Genomic DNA, 13,847 nt, shown 5'->3' with positions numbered 1-13,847 from the left:
TTATTTATTTATTTATTTATTTATTTATTTATTTATTTATTAAATTTATATACCGCCCTATTCCTGAGGGACTCAGGGTGGTGAACAGCGAACGATAAAAAATACATGTAATACAAACGTTAATTTAAAAAAAACCAATTAAAATATACTAAACACTCTGGTCCTAGATAATTCAAGACATCCCAGTTTAAAATAAAATCAAAAGCAATATAAAGGGAAAGTTAGGCCAGGCCGGCCTGCTGAAACAGGAATGTTTTGAGGGCACGGCGGAAAGTGCGCAGATCCAGAATCTTCTGTATCTCTGGGGGGAGCTCGTTCCAGATGGTGGGTGCCCCCACAGAAAAGGCTCTCCCCCTGGGGGCCGCCAGTCAACACTGTTTGGCTGACGGCACCCTGAGAAGCCCATCTCTATGGGAGCATACTGGGCGGTGAGAGGCTATTGGTGGCAGAAGGCGGTCTCATAAGTACCCCGGTCCTAAGCCATGGAGCGCTCTAAAGGTGGTAACTAAGACCTTGAAGCGCACCCGGAAGACCACAGGGAGCCAGTGCAGCTCGCGCAGGAGGGGAGCCACATGGGAGCGCCATGCTGCTCCCATAACTACCCGCGCGGCCGCATTCTGGACCAGCTGGAGCCTCCGGGTGCTCCTCAAGGGGAGCCCCATGTAGAGAGCATTACAGTAGTCCAGGCGTGAAGTGACGAGGGCATGAGTGACCGTATTTAACGAGTCCCGATCCAGAAAGGGACGCAACTGGCGAATCAGGTGAACCTGATAAAAAGACCTCCCGGCCACAGCCGTCAAGTGTTCTTCTAAAGACAGACGTGAGTCCAAGAGAACGCCTAAGTTGTGAACCCTCTCCGTGGGGGCCAATTGACCCTGGTTGCCTCCCCATTCCCCAAAACTTCTTATAACAAAAGACCTTGTCTTTCTGCCTTGCAATTCTTCTTCAAACCCACTTCTCACTGAGGACTAGATTCTTGCCAAGTTTGCTGGACAAGGAAAGTATTTGTGCAAACTCTTCAGTAGATCTCCGTTGTGTGGCAGTATGAGAAAATTCCTGCCCTACCTTGAGCACTTTATTTTCTAAAGCCGCTAATCTCTTGTTTTTCAATAAACCTTTGTTCATGCATCTTTCATCCTGTCAACTGAGATTTTGTCTGCCAAATCTTGTGTTATTACTGGGAGGTATACATTTAATTTGGTTTCCTGTAGAGCTTCTGCAAATGAAAATTCTTATGGTAAGTTTTAAATCTTGTTGATCAGACTTACAGTGTCATGAAAGTTTAGAGGGTATTCTAATTACTTAAAATGATGAGTCAGATAGAGAAAAATAACCATACTAGTAACTATAATATCTAAGATTATTGGATGACAATATTGTGCAACGTTTAAGGGAAGGAAAAGTTGTGGATGTGCACTTTTGATAGGGATCTAGGGCAGGGGTGAAATTCACTTACCTTTGCTACCGGTTCGCAAATGTGAGCTTGCGGGCCTCCTCCACACGTGTGCAGAGCCTTCTGCAAATGCACAAAGGGTCAAAAACGGGACGTGATGATGTCTGGGCGGGTGGGCGGAGCCGTCTGCCGCCAGCGCTACTGGTTCACCCAAGTTGGATAGAACCAGCTGAATTTCACCACTGATCTACGGGGGAAATAGTTTTCCCCTGCAAAAGAAACAGGGTTTAAGTCTAGGATTCAAACTGTATCTGTATTTAAACTACAGATAATTCTTGCTTACAGACTGCTGCACTCAGTGACTGTTCAAAATTATGACATGTGCTGAAAGTAGGTTTATGACCGGTCCTCAAAGTTGTGGCTGTCACAGCGTCCTCACCATTTGGTAGCTTTGCAACTGGCATCTATTTAAAACAGTTGCAGCAACCCATAGTGACATGATTGCCATTTGCAAGCTTCCAACGAGCAAAGTCAATGGGGAAAGTTCTGGTCAAGTAATGCCACATTTAACAACCTACAGTAATTCACTAAATGACCACAGGAGAATTGCCACTGGCATTGTCATGTCATGTTTCACTTAATGACCACATCATGTAGTGACAGAATTGCAGATCTCAATTGCAGTTTTTAAGCGAGGACTACCTATTTAGGAATAATTTTTAAATGGACATCATTGTAAAAACTATCATATGCCTATTTTATGCAAATCTATGTCTTATTTTGTCCTTTTTTGCTAAAATTCTCAAATGGAGAATTGTCACCCCTAAGCAAAATAGAAGTGGGGAAAGGGTTACAAATGTAGGGGGATTTACACCTGTCAAGTCAAAGTCATGTCAGAACATGCTCTCATTCTCTGGACAAGCTTATAATTATACTGAACATATTTTCTCAGAAAAATAAAGGACAAACTTAAAAGAGATTTATAAGGATAAAAAATTGTTTATAACTTTGCTTTACAAAGAAAAATTCAGGAACAAAACCAAGAAAAACTTTACATGCATATTCTAAGAATATGTAAAACCCAACAGAATGTGTAAATTTATTTTAAAAAGACAATTCAATTTCCATATTTTCCACATGAACGTGAAAGACGATGCATTAAAAATTGAACCATTAGTATGGTGAAATTTAGATGACTAAAATAAAAAAGTGAGTTTTTGAAAAACAAAAAGTCCTGTATAATAAAGGATATATGGTCACTGGATGTATCACTAATCATTTTTGGATCTTATGTGATCATTCAAGCAAGTTAAAATGAATTGAGAAAAAAATGCCCTGGTGTTTAGATCAAAAGGGCAAGGTAAGGAGCCAAGATAAAGTTTGAGCTGCAAGATCTGGAAGTTTTCTCTGTAAATAATGGCCTTACTGGAATGCCTTGTCAAAGAAAGCAATTGGATGTGGATGACAGAGGGCAAATCTGGAGGGAATGTCCTCAGGCACTAATCAAGCAAAGACTGCTAATATCTCATTTGAGTCCTTAATTATTAACTGGTTCATTTTCTGTCCCATTTTGCTGCTTCTTCTTCTTCGTGTACCTGTATTTCAAGTTGCTCGTGACCAACATTGAAACAGATTTAAGCATACAAAGAAATTCTTTTCACACTTAATACATCAATAAGATTGTTGAGTCAAAACCAGAAGATAAAATGAGCTGTTACTCTGGATGCTTTCACTGTTTCCTGAAGGCTGTCAAATCAGATCCATCAAAGCAAGCAAAGTAGCTCAGGATTTAGTCCTACGAATATAAAGTAGAGGAGTTCTTAGCAAATGGATTTGTAAATGAGTCTTGTCCATCATTGGATTTCTTGTTCTTCTTGCTATGGTTCAAACTGGCAGAAGATTCTCCCTCCCTCTGCTTCTAGTCAAGGGTATTTATATTCTTTCAGTGATTTTATACAATATATAGGCTATTAGTTTAATGTACTGCAATAAATACATTGCAACTCTTATTGCAAACTTTGGAAGAATTGTATGTTTTTGTTTTAAAATTCTGCTGGAATACTAACAGTGAAATTTTGAGAACTATGTAGATTGACCAAAGGTATTAGACCTCTTTGATATTGCAGTTGTGGCAAATTGGACATTGCAAATCCTGAGTTCAGGCTGTAAGATTGCCAGTGTAGTAGTAATGGTGGGTGTTCTGGATACATTGGCACCCGCTTAAAAATCATCAGGATAGGTTGCAATTCTCAGGGAAAGAATGACCCAGGTTTTTATGCAATGAGGTGTTTTTCCCCCAAAATATTGACTTCAGGATTATTAGCCTTTAGTTTTTCAACCTTGTTAGCAAAGAACTGGCACAGAAGAGATGAAACTCATTTCAAATTGTTATTTAATGTTCTAAAATTATATGCATATCCCATCTTTCCTCTAGGAGTTCAAGTTGTATGTTTGTCCTCTCCTTTTTTATTCACAAAACAGCACTCTAAAAATGGGTTAGGGCAATTGAGACATAATTCCCCAGTGTGGCTCAATTTCTGGGTTGAAATTTGAACTCAGAGCTCTTCCTCACAGCAAAAGAGCCTTCCATTTGTATTTGAAATAACAAAAATCAATTATAATGCAAAATGTGCTCCCCCACCCCACCCCACCCCATTAAAAAAAGCTGGGGAAACCTACCTGGCTTTCTCTATTCTGCCACAGGAATTTACAGAAGTAAATGCTGTTGCTCTTAGTTTCAGCACAACAGGGCAAGTTAAGTGTAGGGCAGGTGGATTCCCCCAGCTTTGTTTGCCTTGCTTCCCACCAAACATCACCAGCTGGCAGAAATGCATCTACCAATCACCCTCTTTAATGTTGGGCATAGCTGAGTTTGGAGAGAAAGTGGATTTTAACAGATGGCTAGACTAGTGTGTTGAACCATCTGCCAAAACTCGCTCTGGTTTTGCACAAATATTTTGTGCGGGTGTGTTCAGAAGAAGCTGTCAGGGTTGAAGTTAGCAAGATGGGAAGAGGGAAGATTGGAAGCAGAAAAATCTGTTATGAAAACACTGTGCAGATGGACATAATAGCCAAACTTAAGAAAAGTCCCTTTTTCTTAGACTATCATAAAGAAATCCAAGATTTAACTCTGCGTTATGTGTTTATATAAAAACTTGTATGTGGCTTGGTAGAAGCTGCTCTATTTTAGTTTGCTATGACTATTGTAAAGGATGTTCATAGAGACATCTGATGCCCTAGATTCCCTGTGAGTGTGCTAAAATTAAGAAAATTATGGCAGGCATCTGAAGAGCTTTAACAGGAACCTCACTGTTAGTTGTTATCAGTGGTTAGAAATATTATAACTATTCTAACCCCAACCCCAAAGCAGCCTGAACAAAAAGCATATAGAATCAGGGAAGGTTGTACCATGAAGCAGCAGAGAATGAACCAACTTTGTGTCTCTCTGCTTCAGTATATACTACCATTGCTCAGCTGCTGTTTGGCTCTTTCCCATTTCTGAGTCAAGAATCAATTTGGAGATCTGAAGAACAGAGGGGCCAGGGTACAGTTTGAAAAAAAGAAATGAATTTTCTCATTGCCCAGTTTCGAATAGTCCTGGAAGAGAGTGCCCAGGCATCAGAGAGGTAGGGGCATACCTGCACCAGCTTAAAGTGGCCAGCAGATGCCAGGCTGATCCCACCAATCTGATTGTACAAAGGACACAATGTCAGTGAAGTATATCAGATTGTTTTCACCACAAAACCTTTCTTGGGAGGAGTGAGGTGGGGGAGGAAGACAAATATAGTGCTGGTGCAGTTTAGGCTAGCTGAAATTTGCCTAAAGATTTTTGATTTTCATAAACATCATACAACATTGCTTTAAGGATGAGTTGGCTTTTTTGTTTGTTGATGTTATTTATGCCGTTAGATCTTTTTAAAAAAGCATCTCTTTAAAAAAATGTTTACAACTCTAAAAGCAAACTGAGTACCTCTGCCTTTCCATTTCTCTTATATTTCTGGTTTGTCATCTTTTTTTTTCCTTTAATAACAGCTGTGCAACGCCTCGCACAAAGCCATATGGAATCCAACAGTTCCTGGATGGATGAAGACTATGCTGAAGATGTTGAGGAAGAGGAAGAAGAGGAAGAGGAGGAGGAGGAAGAAGAAGCTCAGGATTCAGATGACACTGTGAGGGAGATGACTGGCTTGTATAAACCAGGAGGTAAGCCAGACAAAGACTGATTTGGAAAGAAGAGACCAGCAAACCAATGGGAAAATCAGAATTATCAGGCTGAGTTTTGCAGTGCAGAGAGGCACATTTTGAAAATGCTTCCTATTCAAAAATTGTTCTTATAAGTTTATTATTAATCAGTCAGGTACCACTATTGACTTCTTATCTGACTGTGCTTGCTTACCCGGTTTGATTAACATGATAGGAATAATTTATTGCTCCTTATGTAGCCTCTCTGCCTCCATGACACTCTACAGCAGTGTTTCTCAACTTCAGCAACTTTAAGATGTGTGGACTTCAACTCTCAGAATTCATGTACTGGCTGGGGAATTTTGGGAGTTGAAGTCCACACATCTTAAAGTTGCTGAGGTTGAGAAACACTGGACTGCTTAGCATATTTGCCTGCCTGGTTTCTGTCAGGAAGGGAAAGAGAGCAGGTTTCTTTGGTTATATGACAGTATTCCTAAATGACTTTCAAAATACCTTAAATCCCAGAATTCTCAGCTGATATGCTATGTTTTCTGGGCATTATGGGAGCTACATCTGGAGACTGACGAGCAGAGAGGGCTGGTTTGGGATTACATTATTGGATTTCACAATCAGAATATCCAAAGGCATTTTTGGGAATTGCATTGGCTTTTTCTTTGATACAGAGAAAAGTTCTAGTATCTTGTTTTAAACAAATACTCCAAGAAGCATTCAAGTGGGAGGCCTTAGAAGCCCAAGTAATACAATAACTGCCTAGTTTCCTAGGCTACAGCTGAAATTATTTCATGTAACCGTAATAGTTGCATCGAATTCTGAATTTTTCCTTGTTGAAAAATGAATAAATCCCTGTCTTTGTGTGTGAGTTTTTAGTTCTTGCTTTCAAACCTTAACCAGATCAGACGATCACTTGCAATAAATTAAAAAGGGGTGTTTGCTTGAACCTGGGATGATACCTCAAAGGGTATTGTGATGAATAGAGAGAGAGGAGGGTTGATTCCTGAGGTCAAGCAGTTTTAGGCAGGTGGGCTGTTACTGTAGTGACACATTTCTATTTAAAGGGCTTTTTTCCTGCTGTTACCTATGGATCCCACTCACTAGGGGCATACTGTATGTACTGAATATATTTCCCTTCATTTAGCACCTTTGTCAGAGAGAAATCTGTAACTGTCTCCCCCTCGCAGCACACACATACACGTACCTTCCTATCGTGGCTACAGGGAGCTGCCAGTCTCCTAGGAAACCAGCTTTCTCCTCAGCAGGAAGGAGCTGCAAGATGGGAGAAGTGGAATCTATAGAAGACATTTTCTTTTTTCCACCCCCAGGCCCGCTGTCCACATATTTGCTTTTTCTAGCTATTCCAGAGCAAAGGTTTGAAACTTACACTGGTTGCCTGGTGCTCTAAAACAGACTTTGTGGATTTCAGATTCTCATGAAATCTAGCTGCATAATGCTGTTTTTAATCAGCAGAAAAAATAGGGGTTGCACTTCTCCAGTGTGGTGTGGGAATGGCGCCAGGGGTTATGCAAATGTAACGAAAGTGAGTGAAAACCCATGGACTCTCAGGCTGAGCAATCATCAGTGTTGGAAATTTGTTTTCTTAAAAACAAAGGAAATCTTAGAGTTGTAATAAAAGTCTACACTTCCACCCCCCATAAGGCACCAACAATGTATTTCTGGTTCATATTTCTTTATTGTCTGTTACAGAATCCCAGGGGCAGGGACCAGCTTCCAAGGGAAGACTGCTAAGACAGTGCACTGGTAAGATAAACCAGCATTTCTTCATGCCAGAAGTCATGACATACTGGTGTGTTTTTTGATTGCATGATTAAATTAATCAGCAGTAACATTGAAGAGCAACAAAGGATAGCTCTCCCATATTTATCTTGAAGTAATGCAGATGAAGTATTTGCAAGTAGGACTGCTTTTTCTCATTTTTCTGTAATAAACTATATAAAGTCCAACTTGAATGTCCTCCAGAAATGTGGACTTCCTTAGCCAAGGAATTCCAGAAGAATTCAGGAGCTAATTCTGGATGAAATATTTACCAGAGAGAGAATTAATAATTTCATCAGGCAAGAGGGATGTATTCTGTGTGAAGATTTAGGAAATTATTCCAGCAGGTAGAAAAGAATATTCTGCTGCCATTCGCAGACAAATTCAAGACTATTCTGGAAGTCTGCTCAGAGTTACTATTAAAAGTACTGTAGATAAGTGGATTCATTTGTAGACAGAGAAGCAGTGCGAAACAATTGCTCTAGAAAAGATTGCAGGCCAAACATAAGGGAAGACAGAAAGAAATTGTCTGGCACAAAGTGTGAGAAAACTGCTGCTTTATCTTCTGAGGGATAATTTATTTCTCCTTCCTTCCTTCCTTCCTTCCTTCCTTCCTTCCTTCCTTCCTTCCTTCCTTCCTTCCTTCCTTCCTTCCTTCTTTCCTTCCTAATTATTGTCATCACCCCCCACAAAGTCTTGGAAAATAAGCCCAAGGAATCTGAGCATCCAGTCTGCCCATCTCTCTCCAAATCCCAGAAACGGAAAGGTAAATGTGGGTGTTACAATATAAAGAGGGATTTATTGCTGGAGGACGTAATCAAAGGTATGAGTTTGATCATGGTCATTCTCATTCTCTCTCTTTCTCTTTTTCTCTCTCTCTTCCATAGCCAAAAAGTTTTCACATGTCTTCGAAAGATAATAAAAATTTACAGAAAATTAGCAGTCTCCTTTATAGGCAATATGTTCCAATGCTTTTAATTGCTGTCCATTTTCAACTCTTGCCTTCACAGTTGAAAGCACAATAGTAAATGTTCTAAGAGAGCAAGATGGAACTTGTGATAAGCATAAACATTTTGGTGGTCCAGGTGATAACTTTAACTTCCCCTTCTATTGTGGTAAATATAAGCCAGTGTTTCTCAAGTTCAGGACTTTTAAGTTAGATGTACTGGGGAATTCTGGGATTTGAAGTTGTACATTATATTACTCCATAAGTGTGATTTTGTTTATTTGATGGTTAAAACAGTGCAATAAGTGAACTTAGCAGTAAAAGCTTATAATACGAAGTGGCTGCCAGACCTCAAATTCAGTAGTTGCTATGTAACAAGTTTGGAGATTCTGCAGAGCAGAAGACTTTTCTCACCCAAAGCTTCCTGTCCCCATGAATCAAATACTTTTATCATTTGGTAGAGCAATCTAAAGACTCCCTGTGTACACTAGTATTCCACCAGAATTCTTACCTAGAGTGGCAATTGGCCATGCAGGTTGGGAATACTGGGAGTTATGGTAAAATACCGTACTTCTGAAAGAAGTTTCATGTGGGCAAAGACTGATAAAGTCCTTCAATAAAGTGCTTTCTTTTTGCTTTTCTTTCTCACGGCCCAGGGATATATTTTTATATATTACAGTATTGGTTTTTCAAATGGTTTTCTGTTCATTTACAAAAATTGGTGATATGCCCATACAAAAATATGTTGGATTCTTCTAGCACTACAGATAACTTTTGGGAGAAATCACACTTGAACACTTGTTTCTGAGTATCATTCATACTACCGGTAGTTCTCTAAGACAGCCTTAGTAGCCTTTCAGAAAAACAGAGCTCCAGAAGTACTTATAGAGGGGGTACTGAGTGGTTTATGTAAATACTCATGTGACCATTGAAAGAACTGCAGTTCTGGATGAAGGTCAAGGATTCAACCAAGTTCCAGAAGTCTTAATGACAGTACATGGACTAGGGACAGAGCTGACTGTTAGCAGACAACGTTTTTCCCAGAAATTGAATAGAAATTTCTTCCAATCTTGACAGCAAACATAGAGTTGTTGGATGGCAGAATGGGACAATTGGCCAAGGCTGCCTGGCCATTCCCGCTTCACTCCAGCCCGCCCCCACCCCACTGCTGCCAATCCACCACAATCATTCATCTTAGGCTGGCCCTCCAGTGGGGTTGTCCCCACTACTGATCCCCCACTTGTCCCCAGCCACTTGGCTGTGAGGGACAATTAGACACTCATCCTGGCAGCTAATCCATGCACCAAGAGGTGGGCCTCTATATTGTCATTGGATGTGATGGTGCCAGGTGGGGTAAGCAGTAGACTTGGGCGCCAGGGACGGAGGGACATGGGGGTACTGTGTGGGGCAACCAGACCATTCCTCTCTGCCAGTGCCTTCCCAGGAGCAGCATAGTGCCCCTCCCATCTCCAAAAGGAAGACTTGAGTATCCCAGAGGAGCTGGGTGCAGAGCAGAGCTAGGCAGAATGCAACAGGTGATGGCAGTGGCAGAAGCCACTGGGTGGAACTCAGACCTTCCATTTTGGGGATGGCAGGGTGCTATGCTGCTCCCAGGAAGGCTAGCCTGGTGGAGAGGAGCAGCCTGGTTGATCTGCACAGCAACTACCATGACCCCCACCTCCCCAGTGCCTGAGGGCACTGCCTGCCCCACCCAGCACCACCACATCTAATGGGAAGACAAAGTCCCATTCCTTGGCATGTGGATTGGCTGCCAGGACGCTTGGCTAATTCTCTCTCATAGCCAATTGGCTGGGGACAAGTGTCCCTCTGCAAATCGACCTGGGTTCATGGTTTCTGTGACAAAATACATGGCGTCTAGCAGGGGTGAAATGCTCCCAGTTCGGACCGGATCACCCGATCTGGTAGTGATGGAGGCGGGTGGTTCAGAGAACCGGTAGCAAAAATCCCTGCCCCCCCCCCATGCCCAGCTGAGCCGCGCAATCATCAGAGGGTTTTTTTCTTTTAAATGACTCTGACGATCCAAGCTCTGACAATCCCAGCTGTTTTTTTTTTTCTTTTAAAAGTTTTTTTTCTTTTAAATGCCTCTGACAATCCCAGCTAGGTTGCCTGGTCGGCAGAGGATTTTTTAAAAAACCCTCTGACAATCAGGCAACTCAGCTGGGATTGTCAGAGCCTTTTGAAAGCATTTTTTACAACCTCTTCACCGAAGAGGTTGTAGAAAAAATGGTTTTTTAAAAAATGGCCACGCCCACCCAGTCACATTACCCCCACCACCAAGCCCCGCCCACAGAACCAGTAGTAACAAATTTTAGATTTCACCACTGGTGTCTAGTGATTCTCAAAGGCAAGGGGGCATAATGCCGCTTCAACCTGGCTAATAGGGTCTCCCACAGCACATCATGGACCTTTTGCAGGGTGAGAAGGGCTCTGGCAGTCTCGAACATCTCGTGTCCGCAGACACTTAGGAAGAAGGCTAGCTTTCTATCCCCGGGGAGCCTTTTGTAGTCATTTGTGGCTAAGAAGCAGTCAAAACGGTCTAAGAACGAGTCCCATGTTTCCATCGCTTGATTGAAAGGTGCGAATGTGGTTAGGGTGGCCATTTCAGTGAGGACAGATGTCTGAGGTAATTTTCGTAGTGCGACATATCGTTGCTGTGGCTCAGCTCATAAAGACTGACAGCTCTTTCGTTAGTGACTTCGCTTGACCTGCTGCCTCAACCATTAAATCCCACCTTCGTTGCCAGTGTTCGGTTCTCTGAACAAGGCGAGTAAGGATTGAGGCGAGGCAGGGCAACGGTTCAACAAACCATTTATTGTCTAACAATAATGAGCTACAGTGACCCCCTCTTAGGCTAACAGCAAGAGTGAGCGAGTGGCTTCCCCATTCTGACAGCTCTTTATATACGAGCTGTCAGCTTAGCCAATCAGGCAACATCTTTCTCCCGCCGGGTGGTTGCTAGTAGGACAACCAATCAGACGCATCTCTTCTGTCACGTGTTCTATGGACGAAACTTAACAATCCTAGACTCTTGGATGGAGGTACAGTGATCCAAAATACAAAGTCAACATTGTACCAAGATGTGGAATATAAAGAATATTGTAACAGTGTAGAACAGCAGATAGTAAAAGGGCAGAAAATTATGGCTGAATACAATAGAAATCAGAATCAATCCTGGGAAGATATAATGTATCAGGCCATAATTGTCTCTGTGGATGATCAGAGGCCAGCCCCAAGAAGACAACTTAAATATGAAAGGTAAGTCAGTCATAGCTAAAGATTTGAATATTTATGGATCAAATCAGGACGAATATAAGTTAGCCTCTGTGTGGGTTCAGCTCTCCTAATGAGGCAGTTTAATTGGAAAATCCTGAGAAAGTATTTTACATGAGGATGCAAAACTAATGAGTAAAAATCTATATGATAATTGCCACATTTACCTGTATAGAAAGGTATTCCTTGGAACATAAGGATATAATTGTAAAAAAAAACTATTAATAAGATCCACACAGAGATCAGAAATGTGAAATTGGATAATTGGCTCCATCCAAATGCAAAATTATTTGGATCACAACCAGAATACCCATCATCTCCTGTAAAAAAAAAAAAGTTCATAAACCATGTATTATTTGATGAAAGGTCAAAATGGAATATTTAGTCTTATTCCCAAATATTAAAGTCTGATGTCTGTGCAAGTCTTGATACAGGGATGGGTTCTACTTACCTTTACTACTGGTTCGCATCGTGCCTGAAAAGCAGAAGCATTTTGTAGAAGTGAGTTTGATAGACATAATGGGATGAAACTATATCAATCAATTGCCTAGTAAATGTAACCTATAGATTAATTATAAACAACCACTCTTACTTAATTATATTCATTTTCTCTCAGCGTGTGTGGGTGTCATCTGTTTGTAAACGAAAGCAACCTTTGTCTTCAAAAGGGAGATCTTCTGTATGTGACCTAACTTCCTGTGACACAAATTGGAATTAAGGCAAAATGATCTACTTAAAGAAATACTTACGAGTATGAGAAGAAAAACTGGTCTTTCATTTTTCTTAAGGTAGATGAGAATATAAAGAAGTACATTTATCACACAGAAAATGTGGATAGATTCAGTTTTCTTTCTTCCTCATCTACTGTGACAAAGTGTGGTTTAGTCTTAGATCTGTTCTTTGTCATATCCACAACTGCAGAACTTGTTGAAAATAAAAACTGGCAATTCCCCCTTCCCCATTTGGAAAGAATAGAAATTTTCTTGCTTTTTCAAGGTTGGTGATACATCATCCGAAATCTGCCATATGTTTTTTTTCTTACAAACTGAAGGAAAAGTGGAATATAATGATTATTATTACGTAAGTGGATAAACTGGAATAATATATAGGGTTATTTAGATAGTATGTTGACTGCTAACCAGTGGGAGACATTACACAACCTTTTTTCACTTTATTAGTACTTTTCACCTTATTAGTACACTGTATTCTCTACAGTGCCTGAATTGTCCTAATAAGGGGAAAAAAACCTTGTTGTGTAGTGCCTCCTAATGGTCAGTAGCTAATATAATCTCTATTGCTACAAACTCCTAAGTATGAGAGCATGTAGAAAAAGCAGAGATGTAACTGCATAGCTTCTATAAATTTATTGATGAATTCACTTTATGAAATTCAACATCTCTCAAAATTGTAGAAACTGTCTCGTGCAGAATGTAATATTCTCAAAGAGAAAGTTGAAAGGATATGCTGACGGTTCAAAATCCAGAAAGAAAATAACATATAAGGTAGCTAACTAATCTGGTTGTCTTTATCAGGTCATCGGATGATAAAAGGAAGGTTGGTCTGAAAATGGTGATTGGTGATAATCATGCAGGATTAGTGATAATCATGCAGATCTCAGCAATGTAATAAAAGGTCTTAACAAGCAAAAGAGTCATCAGCATAGTGAGAGATGACTTGAGAGACTCTCTTAGTAGACAATAAATTTAAGATAGAACTCCTAATGCTATAGGGCCTAATACTGGAGTTAATGGTGATGACAATATAAAATATTGTATATAAAATATACAAAGAATATTGTTCTTTGAGAAGAATCCAAACACTTATGCTAACATGGTTATCTAAAGGAAATGGGGAAAACCACATCCAGAAATATATCTTGCAAGTATGTACTTCCCATCAAAATATTTTCCTCGGCTGAAGAAGATTCCAATGTGGGCTCCAAGCAAATATGTGATTGCAGAAATCAGAAAGAATTTCTCCATTCTGTGGCTCAACTCCCCTCAACTAAAGACTTAATTTCTACAGTTATGAAAGCATCCTCTGAAAAATATTAGCCAGAATACCAGTAGGGCTAAATGAATAGGATCATTGGAGGGCAAACAAGACTTGTCATAACAGCTTCCATGAGCAGCCATCCCTACAAACATCCCAGGGTAGAGCTTACATGTTGATCTACTAAGTCTGCTGGACCTGAGAACCTAAATTTAACAAATGCATCCTCAGCTACAAAAAATTAAAGTTTTA

The 13,847-nt window shown here is 40.5% G+C and overlaps 1 protein-coding gene across 5 annotated transcripts in view; it reads left to right on the top strand.

Annotated features, from left to right (window-relative positions):
• Positions 1-13,847, top strand: part of PPP1R1B (protein phosphatase 1 regulatory inhibitor subunit 1B) — an 85,543-nt gene that overhangs the window by 59,423 nt on the left and 12,273 nt on the right. For 4 of the 5 annotated variants that reach the window (XM_034415846.3, XM_034415845.3, XM_034415844.3 and 1 more), the window contains exons 5-7: positions 5,426-5,596; positions 7,298-7,351; positions 8,061-8,132. In XM_034415846.3, the coding sequence (XP_034271737.1) occupies positions 5,426-5,596; positions 7,298-7,351; positions 8,061-8,132 (297 nt within the window). The remainder of the gene's footprint in view (positions 1-5,425; positions 5,597-7,297; positions 7,352-8,060; positions 8,133-13,847) is intronic. The other variant, XM_034415847.3, reaches the window with a different exon arrangement.

The sequence above is a fragment of the Pantherophis guttatus genome, chromosome 4, assembly GCF_059756535.1.
Source record: "Pantherophis guttatus breed Tessera chromosome 4, ASM5975653v1, whole genome shotgun sequence".
NCBI lineage: Eukaryota > Metazoa > Chordata > Lepidosauria > Squamata > Colubridae > Pantherophis > Pantherophis guttatus.
This window is presented reverse-complemented; position numbering and strand designations above follow the sequence as displayed.